A 23,775-nucleotide genomic window follows, 5' to 3' on the forward strand; every position below is an offset into this window, starting at 1 on the left:
TTTAAGTTACTTGGCAAAACACCTTTTTTTCTGTTTTCTTTTCTATCACATTTCTGAACGGAAAACGTTGCCTTCATACAGTATGTGTTTCTCCAGAGCCTGTCTCCATTAAAACCATTTGTTGTTAGTTGAGCTTTTATCAGTGGGTAGTTTGGCTGCTACTTAAATCGCTCATATACTGGGAATCTGTCAATTATTATGTCCTAGATCAATAATGGATCTAAAACTCATGTGCTATACAAACATGTTGATGCTTAACATCTTATTGCACATTTGACCAGATAAAAATGAGAAATAAATAGATTTAGATCAATAAGTGCTTTTATTTGCAGATTGAATATAAATATAAATCATTGTACGACAATATAAAAAATATGTTCTCTTATTCATTGCGATTAAATTAAAACATATATTATCACTTGTGGGAGAAAAATAAATACATGATTGCCAGTTGCCTGAATTACAAAAATAAAATTATCAACATGATAAAACTATTTACAACATTGAATACAATATCGGAAAGAAAAAAAAAGTGTACAGTAAGCTCACATGGTGTTCACATTTTTTTTTTTTTTTTTTTTTTGCAATGCGCCTTTCGAGCGCACGTTAACATTAACATAATCAACTTTATAGTTTTCGCATTTACAATGCGCGTTTTTACAGGACAAGTCGCAAGGACTCGGGTGTTCATGTTCAGGCCACCAGGCCGAAAGGAGGCTCGTTTTCAATGTCTGTGAGGCCCGGTTTGCTGTGCAGTTTTCGGGGGTCTTCCGGCGTCCACACCTTGGCGGTGCGGATGATGTTCTGCTCTCGGAGTTGCTTTTCATCCGACCAGGACAGAGAGTGCCCGGCCAGGGGAGGCAGGCCGTAGTCCGGGTCGCTGGGGGAGGGAGACCCTGGGAAGAGAAAAAGGAAGAAGCGCGTTAATGTTGCTTGTCTTTTTTGTCTTCATTATGTTAATATTATAAATAATAAATCCAAACTATTACATGACAGTTGTTGATCTTTTACTACCAAGCCCCATCATCACCATTTATGTGCACACAAAAAAAATCTGAATTCAGAGGTATCTTTAAATGGACCTACTTGTTCCTCTGTGACAGATAATGACCTTCTTGGGTTGCGCGTGCGTCTCGCTGCTGGAGTTTCGGATGGGCAGATCGGACTGCACGAGCTCGGCGAGGAAGTTGATGTAGCCGATGGCGAGCCGCAGCGTGTCCACCTTGGACAGCCTCTTCTCGTAGGGCAGGGTCGGGATGTGCGAGCGGAGACCCTCGAACGCGTCGTTGATGGACTGCATCCTCCGCCGCTCCCGCACGTTGGCCGCCTGTCTCAGGTGCTGCATCTCCATGTCGGACCGCATCCGCCGCCTGCGCTTCAGCGACGGCCCGCCGTGACGCGGGGACAGGTCCGGGGTGCCGTAGGAGAAAGTGGAGGACGACGAGGAGAAGGACAAGTTGCCGGCGTCGTAGTCCCCATCGCGGGGCGCCGCTCTGTCGCCTCCGTCTTTGCTGTAATAGTCTTGGAAGTGACTGGCGAGGAAGTCGACGTCGTCATCCAAAAAGTCATCAGTGTCCAAGTGGCCGTCTCTCGAGGACTGGTCGGTGAAAAACTCGTCATCGTCGAAATAAGGAGGGGAGGAGAAAGAGTCGAGTCCAGAGAAAGGGTCCAGCACGTTGTCCATGTTGGTCTGCTGCTGCGAACTCTGATCCCCGTTGTCGCGCTAACAATGTAACGCACTGTCTCTCTCTTTCTTTTTCATCGACGCGTTGCTCTGCGCTCGCTGCTCGCGGTCAACCGTTAGTGTTTAGTTGAAGAACCGGCACGCGAGGATTCTTTATAGCGACATCCATAGTCGCGTGCCGCTTGCCAGGAGTGCCAACCAATCACAGCTCTGTCCGCGAGGCGCACCTCGAGATAATCCCCCCCCCCCCCCCCAGAAAGCCACGCCTCCTGTCTGTCCTCCGCTGTCCGGCTCTGAGATAACATCTCAACTCTGCACACCGGTTGTTCTCCTCTGTCACACTCCGTTTATAACTCACTCAATTTAGATTCCCTTTTATTTTATTTTTTTTAAATAAATGTTTTCTCCCTACAGGCTTAAATTATTTTCTTCCCCGAAGTGGAATAGACTGATCAGATTATATTCCTTACTTGATCGAAAAGTGACACATATTGCGAATAATCGTATTTTTAGATGACAGGAAGCACCCGAATTAATGCGCAGTTTCTTTTCACGGGTGTTTTTTTTGGCATGGGTCAAATGTTGCAGGACACGTTCATTGAAATGCTCAATCCAAACGTAGCAACAGGTTTCTTTTAATAATAATAATAAAAAAATATTGAGTTTTTCCTCAGATTATTAGAAAATAAGATGCCAGTAAATACCCATTAAAGCTTTTTTTATTTTTATTTGTAAATCTTAATATATTTTTTTAATAGCATAGGCTTTTTTGTTATTAACCTGCAATCCTCAGGTCAACCTTTGTAACGGGTGTAACAGAAGACGGAGGCTGTGTCAGTCTGTGAGAATTAAGCTGGTGTTTCCTCTGATTATTAAATCAACAGGAACACACTTAATGTTACACGTGCATATTGTTTATTATAGAGGACGAAGTGGCTCGACACCCTGGCGTAAAGGGACTCTATTATTATTTTTAATATTATATGCAATTCAAATGTAATTTGATCACTTTAACACAACACGGAAAGATCATGCTCGTAAGTGGGAAGGCAGAAGAAAACGCTGCTTACAAAGCTGTAATGGCTTGACCATTTCTTGACCATCTCTTATAAATAAATTAAAAAATGAAACCGTTTTTATTGACACCCCTGACACATGAACGGGTGCAGAATGCGGAGGAAAGCTGTCCCCATGATGCTCTGCGGAGCAGATGAAAGCCTGGGGATGTGGAGGAGAGCCCTCGGCTCGGTCATTCATTCAGCAGTAAGTGGGCAGCGGCGCTGCCATAAATACATGCACCAGTAGAGTGGTCGATGCGCCACTTGTGCCAGCCACTGTGGTTTTGATTGGGAGAACTGGTCGACAAATAAAAGCACAGTGGTGGGCCCTTGCGAGCGCGCGCCTCTCTGACACCTCACGCGACATGTTAACGCTCCTTGGTATATACCGAAAGGAGACTACCCACCGGTCTGGGGGTCTATAAGTACACATCTATTCAGCCCATTCAGTGACAGGGCTCACTTTTTTTGTTCTGCAGAGAAAATGGCCCTTTCGCAGCGCCAGGCCGGGTGCGCGCGCGCGTGCACCGCGCGTCTGTGGACATTGGTGGTGCGACGGAAAAGCTGCAACACGGGCCGTGGCCGTGGGAAGAAGGCCATTTGCGTCCCTATCGCCAGTCAATGCAACATGTCGTGTTGTAAATGAGGCTTGTGTTGCTGTCTACATAATGAAGCTGTGTAGCTGGGAGCCCACATCCCTCAAAGAAGACGCACAATACGCGCACGTCCCGGTACCAACCAGGTGCCGGACACAACACCAAACACGGACAACAGGACCCTGCAGGACTGCATTTTAGAGCCGCATTGTGTAAGAAAGAAAATCATCTTCCATCAGGAGACGTCACTGTCTCACATATGCTGCGGATTCCCCTTTATCCCTTTGTGCTTCATCATCATTAGTATACTGTTTATGGAGCCATTAATCCCGATACAGTGTCCTATGAATGAGGACATTATAGCCACTCAGTAGTCATTTTGACTAGTTCAAACTAACTTTCTAACTAATGAATGTAATGCCCCCCCCCCACACACACACACCCACACACACACACACACACACACACACACACACACACACACACACACACACACCCACACCCCCTCACACACACAAAGGTGACCAAAACCTCAGCTCTAATCCAAATAATGGATAACCATTATCAGGATGTGTTTTATTAGTCATTCATTAGAGTTGAATATTATCTCATGTGTGGAAAAATGTAAGATTTTTTTTTTTTTTTGTCAGAATTGCACAACAATTATAAAGGCAAAATTAGAAGCCTAAAGATGTAAACAAGGGAAAAAAGAGAAGGAGACCTGTCATGGTGTCAGGTTGGACACAATATTATTATTATTATTATTATTATTCTACTTTCAGGAAATATAAAGTTGAGAAACATTTAGGGTGAGTTTGTGTAGGCGACTCACCTTCAATAATACATGGCTCTCAAAGTTAACTGTGTAGCCTACATTGCTCCTGTTGAGAAGCCTGAAAGTCCTGGTTTAACGTTTGAAATAATATATAATTTTTAAATATAGGTCCTAGCAAATCTCAGAATGCCGATGTGAGGACATCTTTGTGTTGCCACACTTTAAAAGAACTCCCTGTCTTATTCTGCACACAGACATAATCTGAAGCTCCACTCAATTTCAGCAATTTTCTTTCTTTCATACTGTGTCTCTTCTCATTTCAAGTTACTCCAATAAATGTAATGTCTTTGCGTTGGTTTTCAGCTATTGGTCTGATGGAGCGAACCAAACAAAGAATCTTCACACTGGGAAACATTTGCAATAATTTGTTTCTAAGCTCCTCACTGACTTTTTGACTTTCAAATTGGGAACCCTTTTATTTAAACCTTCTCACTAAGGCAACAGTGCGTGTGTGCGTGTTGCACTGACATGTTAGAAAAGTGTGTGTGTGTGTGTGTGTGTGTGTGTAACCCCCCTTTTGCTCCAAACCAGATGATAATTCGAACCGTGCAGGTTTTTAATGCGCCGTGACCGCGCGCTCCACGCCGTCTCATTGATAAACCTCCTGTCATTCTTAACGGGCCGACCTGCGCGAGCGGAGCAAGTGTTTGGGTTCCCATGCAGTCCCTCGGTCTGCAGCATGCAGCAGGCTGGACGGGGCATTCAAACCGGCCACAGCGGTCACGGTGCACGCAAGGGGTGGTGGTGACGGGTAGGCACACACACACACACACACACACACACACACACACACACACACACACACACACACACGCGCGCGCGCAAACACACGCACGCACGCACACACACACACACACACACACACAATTACCTGCTGGTTGGGTTTAATTGTAGTTCACGCCCGCATCTCAAAATTAAACACGAATCAGAAATATATAGCCTACATTGAAATGAATGAGGCTAGTAGTAGTAATGGCAATGAGATGTAAAGTCTCATTTTGACCGTCTTTATTGTGAGATACCCTATATAGTCATTATTTTCAGCATTCCTAACATCATCCTCTGTTGTTAATCAATCGCCCATTCAAAAATTCCCACTGTTCTACTAACAACCATTGTTGTTAGTAAAAATATAAATATATAAAATATATTTAAATATATAAATATGTAATAATTGTAATAAGTGGATAAATAGGCAATACTTAAACAAATAAATATAATATATATATATATATATATATATATATATATATATATATATATATATATATATATATATATATATATATATATATATATAAGTAAGTAAGTAAGTTTAAGTAAAAAAAATGCTGGAAAAATAAATCCTACTTTAATCCAGATGGATAGGGGCTTTGCTGCTCTTATAGGCAACAGTTTTTATTTTTTTAAATGTCTGTGACTTCCAAATCATTTTCTACAAATGTCCTTTAGAGTCCAATAAATAGGTATGTCATGTGGTACCAATTATAGTATATATAATAGTAATTTCCTTTGAAGAAAGAATTTGTTTTTCAATTATTATTTGGAACTGCATAAGAACGGTACTTCTTGAATTGTTTGCCTGTAGCCTACGTGAATTTCATTTTAGCTGTGGAAAAATATTTCATTTGAACACTATTTTTTTCTATAAGTACTAAATAACATCATTCTTTTCACGAAACGTAAACTGTCAGCAAATGAATATGATATTATGATCCCATACAATAAAGCTGTTCCTGATGCACATCTCCATCAGGAATAGTTTCTCCTCGCAGATTCTCTAAGTAGCTTTGAATGGCAACCAAAAAGTTATAATAGGATAAATCTCCCTCCGCTGTGTTCAACCTTAACCTATAAATGTTGTGCTGCTGCAGTGTCTATGAACACATATCCTGTCACAAACTGGAAAAGGAAATCCAGAAAGTGAACTACAATGTGTGGAATTAAATCTGGGGCTAATCCTCCCACACAGTGATTCAGTGGTAATCCCTCTAATCTCTGGCTACTGGGGATTATCCATCTGGATGACTAAAACAAATTAAAGGGATTTACTCAACAGTAATTTAACAACTTCAGTCGATGCATTTTCAACCCTCAGCGTAGCCTTTGCATGTTGGCCACTTGAAGTTCCCTGCATTCAGCTGATTCTTGGCTGAGAAGTTTTTTTAATTCGTAAACAAAGGTTGTTAACATGTTTAACATTATACTACCCTTTTGTGTGACTATAATCACATTTACAGTTCCTGACAGTTGACACTTTTTGGTAGTATCTGACCATGTCCTCTGTAATATTTCTATGGATTTGGACATTAAAAGAGCATTCACACGGCTGTTACACATTCCACATGTTGGCTTTTTAGTGCTGATAGTGAGCTTTATTTTAGACCAAATGTCTTGACTTTGACTGCTTCTTTGCAAAACACTAAATCAATGAAAATGTAGTATTCTCCACCAGATTTGCATACCTGGCAGTGTGCTTTAGGTTTGCTCTAACATTCAAAAGCATAATGTTTGGAGGTAGAATTGACAGAAAATGTGATCAAGCAGAATAAACAAATCTGTATAGCGTTTGGTTTGTGGCTGGTTGAGAGTTTCCTACACGGGTGGGGTTGTGCTGGAGCAATTCAGACTCACAACCTCAGTATTTCTATAATTGTGGCAACAGCTCTGGAATGTACATGCGGTGTACACTTGAGAATCCGTCGCTGGATTCCAGGTGTGAGCGAGGAGGATCTAGGTTTTTGCTTTCAGTTTGTTGACTGCAGTCATCTGTCCTTGAATGGGCCTCCTTATACAATTAGAATCAGCAAGGATCCGGATCAGACAATACAGAGTAAATCAATCAACATAAATGAAGTCCTCATACCTCAATGACAGGACAAGTCATCTGTCAGTATACCTTCCAAAACAACTCATTAAGCATGTTCTCTGCTGCCGCCATGTTAAGGTCTTGTTAGCCCAGTGTCTCCAGAAGTTTGTGGTCTAATTATAAAAATCAAATAAAAAAAACTATCCATAATCTTATCCAAGTGTGTATGTTTTATAACCACAATCCTTCCCTAACCTTTACCATACCGACACAGTCTTTCCCTGAAAAACGCTCCCGTAGGTAATCTGTTCAAGCAGCAATTACGACTCATATTAATGTTTATATTCTATATCCCTCTAGTGGCCTTCCGTAATTGTAATGGGAGCCAAGCATTAAGTAAGTCTGGATATCCCGGAAATGTACATTTCAGTCTGGCTCACGCTCCGGACGTCCCTCACCTTCCGCCATCTGTGTGTTGCCTTTCTCAAAATCCCTTCGCTTCAGGAAACAACAACAAACTTCAAGCTAGCAAGCTACACACTAAAAATTTTGGAGACAATTTTGGATCGTGCAACAAGGCAGGTCTGCAATGATTCTTTTGGGGAATGTTTGTAAAGAAGGAATATGTTTACTGCATTTAATATTGAACATTGGGACATTTTGGGACCGATTGGCGGGGATTTGCTATGGACAAAATACATACGGTGATACACTGGTAGGAGCAAATTACGTTTAACCATGCATCCAGCTAATTTAAATAGCTAACGTTACTGTATTGTGTAAACAGTTAACTTCATTTAATATTGACTTCTTTGCAAGAGGCACCGTCGCTGCGTCCGGAGCTTAGCACTGCCCAAGATGATTGTGATTGATTTAAAGAAATGCAAACAACCCAGAGCGTAACCATATCGTAGCTGTTATAAGCACATTTTGTAGAATGAAATATTTTTTCAAAAAGAAGAATCATGAAACATGAGCTGGGGTTTTGCATCCTGTATCAACAGTCTTCTTTGGTGATAGTTTTTTGTTGTTGTTCTTTTTTAGATTTGAGCCACTTCTTTACTTTTCTCTGTTCTATGATAATGTCTGTCACACTAATTCCTGCTTTGAAACTCAACCTAAAAACATGTGCTTTCAAGCTTGTTTGTCCAAATGACTACCTTAGTTATAGAGAGGACATTCTCCTGCGGGCTGCTGTGTCCTCTGCAGCCTAATGATAGAGATAATCACTCCTGAACTGATAACTGCTGGACTTTGACTGGAACAGCACTGCGCTGAAGCAGCCACCAGCATCACTTTTACACACCTGTTAGCAGAACATGCGCTCTCATGAAATCCCTCTCTCTCTCTCTCTCTCTCTCTCTCTATCTATCTCTCTCTCTGCGTGTCTGTCCCACACACTCAAACAGACACACATAGATCCAAAAAGCGATGAAAGCAGGTCACAGAGGGTCAGCGAACGAGCTGCTGCCTAAGCACCGGGGAGGCCTGGGAATCCCGCCACATGCAGACGGGACGCGGACAGCGCACGGACAGACGTCAGGAGGGCGCTCGCTCTGCAGACTGACAGACAAATAAAAGGCTCTCCGTGGAGGATAATGAGTGTACGCTTCTCGGTCATGCCAAGCGCACGGCATCAGAGTTCCAGTTCAACTTTAGGTAGACCTCTATAACACACATTAGGTGAATGCACTTACTGACACTATAAATAGTCAAGTCAAGTGAGTTATAGCCTACACTAAACCCAAAATCACACACTTTTGAACCAGAATGGTTTGCGTCTGTTCAGCACACCACACCTACTTAGGCTACGTTCACACCGTAAGTCTTAATCCTTAATTCGGATTTTTTGATCAGATCCGATTTTTTTGTTTGGCTGTTCACATGACCTTTTAACATGTGGCCTATATCAGATTCCAGTGTGAACTGTTTGCGGTTTCGAAATTGACCCGCATGCGCAAAAGAACAATAACAATGACGTCAGACGCAGCACGCTGTCGCATTAAAGTAGGCATTGTCGCTTTTATTTCTAAATGTTTGTTTAATGCGGAATTTTAGAATCATTCGCTTCTTTAAATTCAGTTTCAAGGCTCGTCACCTTCCTTTGACACTGCAGCCACATTCTCGTGTGTCCCCGTTCTTCCATTTTGTTTCAAAAACAGAGCATACCTCACTCTCCCTCCATTGACTTGCTCCATCACCGTTCTCCATCACTGTTCTCCATTTTGAAGGCCTTGTCAAGTTTTTAATGTTACTGTCTGTGTTGAGGGCTAACCCCCACCGGTCCATAATTGTGACAAATGTCGATGTAGAATGACGTAAAAGTCGCATCAAATCCGCCTTGGTTGTTCACACTGCAAGATTCTTCAAGATCTTCACTTGACATGTGCACATGGGCTTAACTTCCTGGATTAAATGATTACAGATGATTAGTTGACAAGGGGGCTACAAGGGACACCCAGTGTTTTCACTCTAGTCTCAAACTGAGAGAAAGACCTAAAACTGTAGGTAAATGTCAATTCCTTTTGGGTTTGTCATAAACCTTTGATTAAAATGTACCGACTCATTTGCAGATCAGTGGCTCAACAGCTTCACATGTCTCACAGATACTTTGTATTCATTTTTACAAAATGATTTCTCACTGTATGAAAATACATCTGTTTATTAAAGATCCCATATCATGCTCATTTCCAGGTTCATACTTGTATTTTTGGGTTTCTACTAGAACATGTTTACATGCTCTGATGTAAAAAGAAAACTCCTTATTTTTCTCATATTATCTGTCTGACTATACCTGTATCCCCCCCCTGTCTGAAATGCTCCGTTTTAGCATCTGTCCCTTTAAGACCCCCAACCGAAAAAGCCAAGTCTGCTCAATGTTCTAGTCAGTTTGTCAATATGAGACCTCTAACAGTAATACATTCATGACCCAATTTGATGATCTCAATTTAATTCAAATAATTGAACCTAAACTGCGCAAAACTACACTCAAACTTTGAAATGCTCTGCTAACATGTTTATTTTGGATTTCTATTTTTCGTAAACAGCTTTTCTGGCCCAGCTGGAGGTTCATTGCCTTGCTCAAAGACACCTTGACTGTAGCTGTTGGAGGAAGGGGGGGTTATTTTGCCTTCCTTCCCCACCCAGACAGTCCCAGGCAGCCTTGTGATTCAGAGTCACTATTCGGCCTCTTTAACCTCTAAACTAACACCACCATAATGAAGAGAGCAAAACTCCCCTCCCATATCCTTTCCCCTACAAGATGTCAAGCATAAACACCACTGAAGTGTAAGAGGGATGGGGGGTGTGTGGGGGGTAATTGACTCATCTGCTGTGGGCTCTAATTGATTTGAGCGTTAATCTGGGATCTCCAGACTCAGAGTCGGGCTAATATGTGAGGAGACTGGAGAGAGTCCAGCTCTGCCCGGGGCTGTTGAGGATTGGAGGAGATTAAGAGAGATCTCTGAGCGTCCTGCACAAACAACTCGGCTGAACTGTTGATCTGCTTGTCTGTCGAAGCAACAAGACAGGGTCAGGGTCTGGGGAAAAGTCCTGCATGCAAATGTGGATGCAATTACATTAAAGAGCGTTGTTGACAGTGTTAACCAGGGCTGTAGTCAAGTCCACCTTTCGTCAAGTCCAAGACAAGTCTAAGACCAGGACTAGTCGAGAGACCGAGTCAAGACCGAGTCCTAATGAGAGACAGTCAAGACAGAGAAAGAAAGGATCAAATTAGGCCACATTATTGACTTTAAGTATAACAATTCCACGTATGTCACATAAAGCTGAAGTGCAAGTTTAAATATTAGATGCTTTTTATTCTGGTGTAATAAGAACTGACTGGACTGCAAATGGAAAATGTAACAAATAACAAGCAACACAGGCGTCACTAAAAAAAATTGACATGTTCACATTCTTGAACTGAAAAAAAAGCATGTAGTGTTGGACTTGGTCAAGACCAACTAGAATATCTGGTGAGTCCAATGGCCGAGTCTGAGACAAGTCTGAGTCCAAATACCAACGAGTCCAAGACAAGTCAGAGACAATAGAAAATGTCTTGAGTCCAGACTTGAGTCTGGTGTTAACTGTAGGCTTCCAGGGAGCATCTGGGGGCCCTTGAAGGCTCCCAGGTAGTGAGGAGGATCTGCAGGTCCTTCACATGTGTTTGATAGGGCCCTTTACTGAGGTTTCTTTGCAAACATGGGTACTATAGATCTTGGACTGGGTACAAAGGATCTGAAAGTCCTGCCCTGGGGTTTACATCTCAGGTTATAAAAAAGTCTACCTTGTTGGAGCTGTATGCAGCCTGAAAGAAATACCTGCAGTCCAAAGTAATTATAGTATTATTTATTATTTTTATTTATTATATTATTATACAGATTGCGTTTGCTAGTTTTAGTTTAGTTCAAATTATAGACATCAGGTTCAGCTATCAGGATATGTGTGCTGCAGTGATGTCACATGAATGTATAAATTGTTACATAACGATACATACAAAAGAAACAACTAAACGACGCACTCACCTGACAACATTGTGGGAGTCAAGATGCCTGGTGCTAGTAAACAAATGTTTGTGTGTTTTCGAAACGTCACTGCAGTTCCAGGCTGGATGACTTACCAGTGCGTTCATGGACAAAGAAAAACATTTTTCTGAGTGAAAACGTCACCATTCACGTAACGTCCTGTGGGAATAAGAGGTGGGAAACTCGGGCTGGATTTTGATACCCGAGTTCCCCATTTGGTGACGCGTTGTTGACAACTGACGTTTGATGGAGGCGACTTTAGTTTACTGAACATATTTTAATGACAATTAACTGTTTAATGTGGACAAATGCCTCTGCCAAGAAACATGCACAGACAACATGTTTCAAATTATTCATAAATAGGCCTATGTATAAAAAAACAACACATTATCCGTGTCTTTTCCCGTTCGTTGTCCTGCAGATAACACAAACAAACACCTGGCAATGTGCTGTTTGGATGATTGTATAAGAAAACAGCAGAAAATCTTCTGTTATTGTGGCCTCCGTTTTTTCACACACCTGATGCTCTAGGCTACGGCCAACCGTTGGTGGCAGTCATGCAAAAAGTTGTTATGCCAAACGGCAATATAACAGAAGAAGAAGAACACTCATCCCGACCATGTGAACGCTGCCAGTCGGAAAAACAACGTAATCCCGGGTGTGGTCCCTGTTATTCCGAGGTGGCATGAATGCAGCAGGTGAAGCCACTTAGCCTGGGAAAACACTGACGAACTTCTGGCAAATTTAAGCTTTGCTCTGCAAGTCCGTCTGGCCAAGAGCCCATTCAAGCCCATTTCCAGTTTTTCCAAATCGAGTCACCAATCAAAACCGTTGAGGCGGGCTTAACACGATGACGATAGCGCAGCGACCAAGCAGCTTTTTGTTGACATTCAACGGCAGCGGCAGCAACCCGTTGATGCCGCTGTAGCTGCTACGTCACCCGGATCGTTGGTCCGATCGGTTGAAGGACTTTCCAATTGCGCCTGTTGGTACACGATCCGTTCTGCACATGCGCAAAATGTTCGCGCATGCGCTGTTGTACGAGGATTCACGACCCTGCACGATCTGTTCCATGCTTCCGGTCGACAGCCAAGCTAACGTTAGTTTAGCTAACAGCTAATTCGGCAAGTAATAACTTTAAAAGACCCTCAAAATAAAACTTGAAAATAAACGTTAACATATATAACAGCTGTTACGTGTGCGAATTTAAAATACAATCACTTGATACTTGTCTTTATTGTTATTACTGTAAAGTCTTAATTTAGCTGTAGCCTGCTTCTCCCATTAAGTTTGACTTAACTTTTGAAAATGCACTGTGAATGAAGCTTGCCCAGACCCTTCTCAGTTACAACTGAGAAGGGTCTGGTGTCAACCAGGCTATAAGCCTCTGGAAGGCCGAAGATCACACAGAAGACCTCTTTGGAAAGGTCCAGAGTTTGGCTATCATGCTAAACAATTAGAACTATGCCAGCTTAAAGCGATGTGGAAATATCGAGCATACGTAACTTGATTTATGGATTCATAATTATTTATTAATCTTACAGACATGGTATTTCCAGCACAAAATTAGGTCACACGTCAACAGTTAATCTGTGTTTTCCTTCTTGGTAAACGGCACGTGCAAATAACTCCTGTAGGAATATGTTTGTACAATAGAAAACTTCAGTCTTTATCTCAGACACCTTTACGTTTGAGTTTTTTTCGGTCAAAGTCATTTAAGTCTCAATATTGAGACTCTCTCGCCTTGTTTTATTCTTTGTTTATTATCTGTGTCTGAATGGATCTCCTGTTCGTCTTGGTGCCATCTGTTTAGGCCTTGTCATGCTCTGGATTTTAAAACCCAAAACCCGCGTAATTTCTTTCTTACGTGTTTCTTCTTTTTTGTTTTTTTGGCTCTCAGGGACTTAACTCTTTTCTTCCAACCTGGCTTGGCCTCAGATGTCTCTGCCTCAATAAGCATGTCAATGTACTCTGAAGTGGAGAGGGGATCTGGCATCAGCGTTTTCTCTTTAAGTCTGTTTAAACACTCAGCAGAGCTCTCTATCAGTTTCACCACCTCCGCCTCCACACGATTGCATTCAGCCTTCAGTTTTTCAATCAATGCCTGAACAGGTGTGTTAGCCTCTGTGGTTTCTAGGTACTTCTTTTTCAGCTCTTTCACATTTTTTTTTTCATTAACCTCCTCATACTCCCACCTGAACTTGTGAGATCCAGTACTAGAAATGTCTACTTTAAAAGGCTTCATGACAGTGACTTCAAACTCAAAGTTCTCCTTTCTGTTGATCTCTGCCTTGTGTTCTTCAAGGGTTTCATATGTCTCTTTCAACTCCACAAGCTTGGCTAACCCAACTTTAACCTGCTTCTGCAAATTTTCATACGAACTCTCGAGCTGCTTTCTTTCTCTGAGGACCTCTTTGGTCATTGTCAAGCTTTTGGTGTCTACGGCATCCAAACCAACAAATAACCTCTTCATGCTTTTTGCCCACATGTTCCAAAACATCTGATCGAAGCCAATATCTTCATCTTCATCTTCTCCACTCGTGCCGTTTGCTGTAGATGATTTGTTGTCCCCAAACAACACAGAATTATTGAACTTGAGGTGAACCGGCAGCCCGTCTTTTGTTTTAGGACATTGGATACCTGCAGCATTGATTGCCTCTAGAACTGGTGGTCGCTGTCTGTCTGCGAATGTCACAAGCACCTGGATGTTTTCTGCCACATCTTTGCCAAAGACTGAGAGCACAGAATCAAACACAGACTTCTGTGATGGCGTGAGTCGTGCTATAGCAGCCTGAGCTACAAAACACACAGTGTCAATTTCACTGACCCCACACTCAGCAGAGAAGAGATTACACAGATGTTCAATGATCTCCTCGTTTCTTTCTATGCCTCCTCCTGTATCTTCAAAACCTGGAGTGTCAACAATGGTCAGTGAGTAGTTGATTTTAAAACCCTCCTGGTGGTGGATTTTGTACACTGTGACTTTAGAGGTCTGAATTTCAGCTTGTGATCTCGACTGATCCTCATCAATTAATTTGAATCTGAAATTGTCCTTCCACTCTACGCCAACAATGTAGTTGATCATTGCATTGATCAGAGTGGACTTTCCTGATCCGGTCACGCCAAAAAGCATTATAGTGCGATTTTGCCTCTTGTTTTCTTTGCCAAAACTGAATTTTCGGCATCCCTCGATGTCCATATCTTCTTCTTTTGTCAGAGTCAGTTTATAAACTGAGGGGGATTCAGAATGTATCCTTTTGCTTGAACTTTTGAGGAGTTCTGTTAGTGTAAACATTGTTGTGCAGACATTAACAGCGATGCTTTCTTTGCTTCTGCCAGCCTCACCACAATCACATCTGACCCTGATAACATATTCTGTCTCTGACTGAAGCCCTGAAATGATCGCCTTTTCAGCTCCTGCCATTGTTTGGTTCCATTGGAGATCTTCCTTTTTCACCCCACTGTCTGTTTTGGCGTACTCCACGATGTACCTCAAAATTTGGACATCTTCTCCAAGCTCGGCAGGTTTCTCCCAGCTAACTGATATCTCTCTTGAGTTTGGTTCAACTTGAGGTTTTCCAGGAGGGTAGCAAGGTAAGGTTTTAATGGAAACGCTGACTACATTGGCTGGCCCAACACCTGCTGAGGTCACTGCTCTGCATCTGTACATATACTCTGTGTTAGGACTAAGATCGCTCACTGTGACTTCTTTTTGCGCTTTTGACGCTGTCTTCTGTTTCCAGCCATCCTCTCCACTGACACAGTACTCAACAGAGTAGGAAGTGATGTTCTGTGCTCCAAATCTGGGTGGAGACATGTTCAGTGTCACGCTGTTGTGGCTTATATCACTTACTGTCACTGTTTCGGGCTTTGAAGGAGGCTCAAAGTTGTCATTGACAGAAAAGCCGTCTTTATAAAGCAAGATGCATGAACCTTTCTGTGTCTCATTTGTTGAACCCACTGCGAGGAACTTAATGTTCCTGTTCTCCTTGTTTGCCTCTGCAAAGTCACTGAAGAGCTTTGCCTCTTGCCTCATTTCTTCTGCTACTTCTTTTGAGGCGTACCACTGTTCCTTCTCCACATCTTGAGTATGTGCATCTTGAGGTTCTTCTGGTGTTTGTTTTAAGTAGTTTGATAAAGTGGTGAGGTACGGTTCAGCCCTTCCTAGTGAGGTGAAAACAAAACACACAGCATGTTCTGCACTGAGAACTTCTTTGTGCAGATGATTTTGAGATGGAATGATCTTGGCGTTTGTCATCATGTTGGTGAAAGACATCAATGTGTCAACTTCTCTTTCTTTACAGTCCATCCACTCGTTCAGGTTTTTGCTGTTGAAAGGAGAAGAATGTCTCTTCATCAGTATCTCTGCAAGCACAGACTCCATTTCTCCTCCTCCTCGGATTGACGGAAGTTTCTTTGCCAAGGTTCGTTGGAATTCCAGCTTGAACTCGGAGCACATTCCTTTGAAAGTTTTAAGCTTTTTGCCAATCTGCGGGAACTGCTGTGCAGCGGTAGTTCTCAATGCATCATTGTACTTCATTTCCAGCTCACTGAGATCCTCCAGGACACTCTGTAATTCTTGAACTAATCTTGTACTTATCTGACGGACAAGTTTGGCAGCAGAAGAATCTAAACTTGTCAGTGGCAACAGCCAGACTTTCATTGGTACAGCGTTTTCCCCTTTGGCTCCCAACAATTTCGGCAGGCTTTGGTAGACTTCTACTGCATCCTGAAAGGACACAGGATTCTTTTCAAGAGAAAAGTCTCCAAAGAATCTGCAGGTGAATTTGTCAACATTTTCTTTTTCCTTGTCTTCCATTTTCAGTGAACCTTTCCCTCCTATGTCAACGCTGGGAATCTTTTTGATCATCACCTTTAACTTGCCCTGAATGTCTTGATGACTTTCCTTTTCAGACACCTCACGGTCAAATACAAAGAAGGCTTGTGCCCCATAAAGAATAGCTGTGACTACATGTGTTGCTAATCCTTGATCAAAGACATATGGGTGCTTCACATTGCCTCTTCCAAGATGATCCATCGACAGTTCCTTGACCTTTGTGGTAGCTTTGTACTTCAGTGTTACTCTGGCCTGATTTTTGGAAGTCTTACTGTCATTCAAGTATTTGGCCGATCCTCCAACCTCTACCAGTCCACCTAAAAAACTTGCCTTCAACGATGCTTCAACATTAAGTGCTGAAGATTTGTCCTCAATTGATTCAGATGCAACTATCTCAAAATCATTATAGTTCTGCGGCCTTTCTCCAATATTACTTTTCAGGTCATCATAGTCCCACAGTGTCATTCCTGCAAAAGAAGAAAAAACAAATCAAGTTTGGCTTCCAGAACCTGCCAGACAGGAGAAAGTGTTGAGGTTGTGATACATTCATTAATTAAATATCTTTACATCTGAATCCTTACCAGGGACGAGTGAGTCTTTGCGGCAGTCGTACAACATCCCGAGGCCGAAAGGCCGGCCGAGTGCCGCCACCTCCATCGTCCCACTGGCTTCAGAGTCCATCACGCAGTCTGAACTGGACAAAAGGGACAACAGCTTGTTAGTTCACTTCTGACTAAAATATTTGGTAATATGTTTAACCACATCTTCGCTTTAATTTGACCTCATTTAGGTTTATATTTATGTACGGTTTGACTTTGCATTAAATCTGCTCTAATGGATATTTCAATAATATTGTATGAAGTGACATGTTTTTATGTCTCTGGTAATGAATGATAAGCTGAATCTGCAGCTCCACTCTTGCTTTACCAGACTACAACTTCTGTCTATATTTTCATCAACAAGTCCACCTGTATAGATACTGTAGGTTCGTTAGTCGGTGTGTAGTTGTTTATTTATACATATATCTATTGATCTATTCATCAAACTTGTCTTCACAAAATAGCTGTATGCTGTTCTGCATGTCTTTATGTTAATATAGTTTCTTGACAGCTGCAGCGCTGCTGCTGCTGCTGCTGTCATGATAAAAACCTGTACACTGCTTCCCTCTGGTGGCTGCTACAAGACACTGCTTCAGACACTTGCTTCTACTTCAACTTTTGCTGCTTCACAGGTTCCAGAAAAAGACTTCTTTAACAAGTCAATAAAAACACCCCAAAACCATTCAGTGTGCAAAATCAGCCAAATGCATTTCCTGCAAAAAATGCTTGTGAATGCAGAAAAGCTAAATTTATAAAGCTAAACTTGATTGCTGGCATAATTGCGTAAGAAGAAGGTAAAGTAGTGAGAATAGTTGGAAAAGTGGGAATGGCTTAATTAGTATGAATTTAATTGATGTTAGGTTGGCAGTAGCTCAGTCCGTCGGGAGTCATAGTAAAGTATGTCAAAAATAATCATAGTATGTCAAAGAAAGTCTGGAAGAACATACAAACTCCAAAAGCTTGGACTAGGAATTGAACCTGGGTCAGAGTCTGCAGTGCCTACTTGCTAGTGGTAGTTGGAGCTGTGCTTATCACTGAGCCACCGTGCTTCCGCTTAAAATACTTTGAAAACTGTTACAGCATCATATGTCAAAAAAAGCTATTAGAAAGTCCTAGTATGGTGTATCGAAAAAAAAATATTATAACACAGAGCCAAAAAGCCATTTAAAAGTCATGGTATGGTATGGTATGTCGGAAAAAAAACGTCATCAAAAGCCAAGACTGGGAGTCAAACCTGGGTCAGTGTGTGCAACGACTACATGCTGGTTACCTGTTGACAGTCTTAACCACTGAGCCAAAAAGCCATTTAAAAGTCAGAGTATTGTATGTCAAATAAAAGAAAATAAGTCATGAAAACAGCCAGCCAGGTCTGGGAATCAAACTTGGGTCAGAGTCTGCAGTGATTGTTTGCTCTCTTGGTCTTAACCTTTGAGACACTGTGATACAAAAGACATGATGTTGAAAACAGTTAAAGCATCCTATGTCGAAAAAATTTGTCGTAAAATTTGTTTATGACTTTCCAGCAACAATTTCAACTGGCGAATCTAAGAATTTCCAGCAACGATTTCAACATCTGAATTTACTAATTTGTAGTGCAAAACCCCTTAACATGTACAAAAGAACATCACAGGTAACTACACTTTGTGACCTTCAACACAGAAAGAGATATGATTAATATTAAAGAGACTCTTCCCAGAGATCGTTAAGGCAGCAATTACAACCTACTGTATATCAACGTTTATAGTGATATATAAGTTATGACAGGATTAAGCCGGAGTGTTCACTTGTGTTAGTGTGTTTTTTAGCAGTTAAAAATACAGTGTACTGTATAAGTTACTTAGTTCTGATTCTAATAATTCCATTAAGGCAACCTTACAACAACAATTTAGACCAGAGAGTGAGGGATAGCATGTGGAGTGTCACGCAACATATCAGACAGGTACATAATGAAGGTGGTGAGTGTTATAGAGTTACTATAAAAGGTCCATGTGTGATAAGGAGAGAGATAGATGCTGTGGACCCTTATATTCTTAATTTGAAGAGTTATATTATAACGTTTCTTTTGGCAACAGCTCCATCTTCAAAGTCTCTGCTGAGCTTGTGTATACCTTTATAGTGTGATAAGAGAAAGATAGATCGTGCTTTGATCATAACAATAACAATGCTTTCATTATTTGACCACTTCGACAATGCCTTAAAAGAGCTCTAAGACATTATCTTAATTGTATGCCAACTACAGTGGATATTCAGAGTATGACGACACAGACAGAATCAGGAATTGAGGACAAAGAGACAGTAAATGAAGAGAAAGATACCATATTATTTTGATATGGTCCCCAACAGGAGGCTTCTGCTGTGACTCGTTGAGCTGTACCGAGGGTTGACTTTTTTTCAGATAAGAGCAATAGCCCCTCCAAATGTCAGTGCCAGTGCCAGTGCCAGTCTCTGGTCCTAGTATAGCATGTCAATAAAAGTAATAAAAAAGTCATAGTATATTATGTCGCAAAAAGTCATTAAAAAAAAAAGTATGTCAAAAAAGTGATGAAAAAGTGATGGTATAGTATGTCAAAGAAGTGATGTAAAATTTGTAGTATAGTATGTTGACAAAGTGACGAAAAGGTCATGGTAAAGTATGTGCAAAAAAAAGTAATAAAAAAAGTCATAGTATAGTATGTCGAAAAAGGGGAAAAAAAGTCATAGTATAGTATATTGAAAAGGGGAAAAAAAGTCATAGTATACCATGCCAGAGAAAGTCTGGAAGAACATGCATACTCCACAAAAGAAGGCCTAGCCCAGATTGAACCAGGTGAGAGTCTGCAGTGCCTACTTTCTGGTGCTAGCCACCATCCCACCAAATAACTCATGTTGAAAAAAGTCGTATCATAGTATGTCGAAAAAAGTGATAAAAAACGCCATAGTATGTTTTCTGAATGAGGACAGTCTGCAAATGAACATGTGCTTATTGTTTTAGGGCACTAATGTGACCCTATTCTTTAAACATTCACATACAAATTAAACCCACCTCAGAAGAGACAGTTGAATAAGAAATGCTCTCCTCTCTGTAGAGTTGAGTTTTTGCCATCGCAACAAACGGTGTTAGGACCTCACTTTGGTGAACTGAGCAGGATAGACAGGACAGACAACATTCAACACAACAGACATGAGAACAGTTGTGTGAACCTGCTCGCTCACAGAGGGCGTTTCCTCACAGAGAGGAGTTGTGAGTCATTTCTAACAATGTTCGAAGCTTTTTTGTGAGGCTGAAATTGATACATTAAACAGAGAGATGGAGGGAATGGCATTTTGCATATCTTCGATCATTTTAAAGACTAAACAGTGACAAAGAAAGTAAGCACACTTTGTACAGCAGATGTGTAAGGCTTTAGTCCACAGCTGTTTAGTATGCTGCTGTCATTTTCAAATCTTGAATGTATGATTTTTTTGTTTGATTTCAGTTAATCAATGAATATTTTAAATCACCTGTATCTCAATTACCTTTAACTCCTGAAGAAAGAGCATTCAAATGTACGGTATAACAAACTCATTTACCAAATCAAAATCCATTTTTCAATTAAAGGAAACAGGTTGGAAAAAGTCAGTGAATTAACTTAAGCTGAGACTAGTTGGGACTGCAGTCACTGCGGTTAAGTGTTTAGCTGTTTTCTAGTTCCAACATGCACATGGCTTTTTGATCATAAATTACACATTTCTATGCCATGGTATTTTAAATGTACCAAAGTCAGATTCTGGTTTCAACTCAATTTGACCAGATATTTAGTTTGTGTATTTTAGCTTTGTAGGAGTGTACTCACCAGCTGTTGGCAGAGATTCTGCTGTTTTGTTGACAAAAACCTGATGGATTCTGTTATTTTTTTTTCTCTTCTTCAGAGAGAAACACGGAGACTTGTCTCGACAGCAGCACTGCTGTCTCTGAGACTGACTTTCACAGTCATCTGAGGATGTGACGTCAGAGCTTTACTCTCAACAGGACAGTCCACTTTCAGCACAACAGACATGAAAACAGGTGGGTGAACCTGCTCGCTCAAAGAGGGCGTTTCCTCACAGGGAGGAGCTATTTTTTCATTTATTTTTTTGTGTGCTTCATTGCAAAATCACAACATTACAACAAAATCAGCACAAATACAACATAAAATGTTATGGCATTGCCAGGGGAAATACATTTAGCAAAGCAATAAAGCCTCACAGAGGGGAACTGTGCAACCCCTTCTCACTCCAAACTCTTAAAATATGGATGCTTGATCAGTGGCTCTCAGCGTCAGATACGATGCACTAAGCCCCCCTGAGCGAGTGTATGGAACGCACCGGGCAGAGCAGCAGCTCCACGGCGCGGGAAGATGACATAGTATTAAGAGCGAAAATGGTACTGGCTAGTACGAAAACCCCAAATTCCTCATAGGGTGGTGGTTGGTTCAAACAACACATAACTTTCACCCCAGAGACCGGGGTTCTTGTCCCGCCTGTCAGGGAAATGTTCATTTTATAACCCCACCCACGATCTTTTCCTAAACCCAACTGTCGTGTTCTTGTTTTCCTAAACCCAACTGTCCCGTTCTTCTTTTCCTAAACCCAACTGTCGTGTTCTTGTTTTCCTAAACCCAACTGTCGTGTTCTTCTTTTCCTAAACCCAACTGTCCCGTTCTTCTACCTAAACCCAACTGTCGTGTTCTTGTTTTCCTAAACCCAACTGTCCCGTTCTTCTTTTCCTAAACCCAACTGTCCCGTTCTTCTTTTCCTAAACCCAACTGTCGTGTTCTTCTTTTCCTAAACCCAACTGTCCCGTTCTTCTTTTCCTAAACCCAACTGTCGTGTTCTTGTTTTCCTAAACCCAACTGTCCCGTTCTTCTACCTAAACCCAACTGTCGTGTTCTTCTTTTCCTAAAACCAAATGCGTGTTCTTCTTTTCCTAAACCCAACTGTCCCGTTCTTCTTTTCCTAAACCCAACTGTCGTGTTCTTCTTTTCCTAAACCCAGCTGTCCCGTTCTTCTTTTCCTAAACCCAACTGTCCTATTCTTCTTTTCCCAACTGTCCCATTCTTGTCCCGGGTGTCACGTAAACTTACCTTTTATAAGCGCACCCACGATCTTTTTCTAAACCTAACTGCGTCAAAAGTCTTTATTAATTTATTATTAAGTCCAATTAAACTGAGACTAGCTGTGACTGTGACGTAAAAAAAAAGGGTCACTTTCTGGTTTATGTATTTTTTAGCTCTGTTAGACAGTGTACTCACCAGATTCTACTGTTTAGTTGACAACAACCTGATGGATTCTGTGAAAGAGTGGCTGAAAGGTAAGATTTATCTTAATTCTCTCTTAACCCTCAAAAGAACAAAAGACGCACCAGCGAGTCCGAGTGATGTTTAACAACAATCCTACTCAAAAAGCGTAATTACAAAATTTCATTTTAGACATTTATTTACTATTTTATTAATATATTACGCTACTTTTGTGAACCCAAGACTTTTGCACACTCATTTCAAGCACCAGAACTATTGAGCGTAGGTATGTTTTCACAAGAGTTTTGAGAAATTTCAAAAAGCAAACATCAATTTTTCAGCTTTAGGTCCAAATTGTCTCTTTACACATTACTCTGGAACAGATTTGGGCCTCACTTTACAGAAAGATGAGTTTGTTCTGAACATTTTCCCTATGAAACACACGGGGATCAGTTATATGCAAATACCCTTAAAAGGTGAATTTAAAAAGAAATGTAAAATGCCCTTAGACCTCAGAGCGTTAATAAAATAGATAATAAATGTCTAAAATGAAATGTAATGTCGCTTTTTGAGCATATGAGTGTTGTCAAACATCGCTTGGACTCGCTAGTGTGTCTTTCGTTCTTTAGAGGGTTACATATCTGTAATAAAACTAATTGTTATGGCAAGTCATGAACAAAAACACAGTAATGTATCGGTCACCTGTCCTGAAAACACAAATAAAACATTGTAAGATAAATCTCTAACATGGCTGAGAAAGATATGAGACATCACATAAAAAAAAACATCATTATGAATACATTTTAGTAATGCATAGGTTTCTAAACCATGGGTTTCATAGCAACAACCATACATAAAGCATGTGTTTCTGCCTTTTTTGGCGCACAGATCCCTCTAGAGGACAATCAGTATAATCCTGCAGCAGATGTTATTTAATCCTCAATGCACTACTGCCATCATGTGCTTACAGGGGAAAACACACTCAGGATGCATGTTACAGTGTCTGCACCTCGTTCCACAACTATTAATAATGTATAATCTATTAGGTGTCTCATTTCTTTTTTTCTTTAGTGAATGCAATGGGCTTTCATAGTTTTCTGCCCTTTTATTCCTTTTAGCATATCAAAACACCGTCTTCCGTCTATTATTTGTAATTGTGTAATTATATTTTATATCATATACAGTATATCTAACCCTTTTTGTCTAATGCATTTCTTTGCCTTATGTAAATCATGCTGAATTGCCTCAGTATTTGAAACGTAGTGAATAAAACTGCATTGCCTTGATGGTTTAATTCACTTGATGGCTACAGGATATATACTCCATCATTGAATCAAAACTAGTCCATGCAAACCATAAGACTCTATTAATGTGTTTATGTTGCCAAATAGCTTTAGAGATCAGTCACGGAGGAAGAGTTGATAGTTAATTTTATTATGGGTTCATCAGTAGTTATGGACATATAATCATCTCTTTACAATACAACATAAGATCAGAAGAGTTTGACAAACCACTTCAACAGAATCTGAGTTTAAAAAAAAAATCAATAAATAAGAGCATAAATAAACCAAATACATGTTTTCAACTTAGATATAGATTC

The 23,775-nt window shown here is 40.9% G+C and overlaps 1 protein-coding gene across 1 annotated transcript; it reads right to left on the minus strand.

Moving 5' to 3' along the window:
* Positions 1 to 656: 656 nt before the first annotated feature.
* On the minus strand, positions 657 to 1,859 carry ptf1a (pancreas associated transcription factor 1a). Its single transcript, XM_028594260.1, has 2 exons — positions 1,087 to 1,859; positions 657 to 896 (listed from the first exon to the last, which is right to left on the minus strand). The coding sequence occupies exons 1-2, from the start codon at positions 1,682 to 1,684 to the stop codon at positions 694 to 696; spliced, it is 801 nt and encodes a 266-aa protein (XP_028450061.1). The 5' UTR covers positions 1,685 to 1,859; the 3' UTR covers positions 657 to 693.
* Between the last annotated feature and the right edge of the window lie 21,916 nt (positions 1,860 to 23,775).

Source organism: Perca flavescens, chromosome 12, assembly GCF_004354835.1.
Source record: "Perca flavescens isolate YP-PL-M2 chromosome 12, PFLA_1.0, whole genome shotgun sequence".
In the NCBI taxonomy this organism is placed as follows: Eukaryota; Metazoa; Chordata; class Actinopteri; order Perciformes; family Percidae; genus Perca; species Perca flavescens.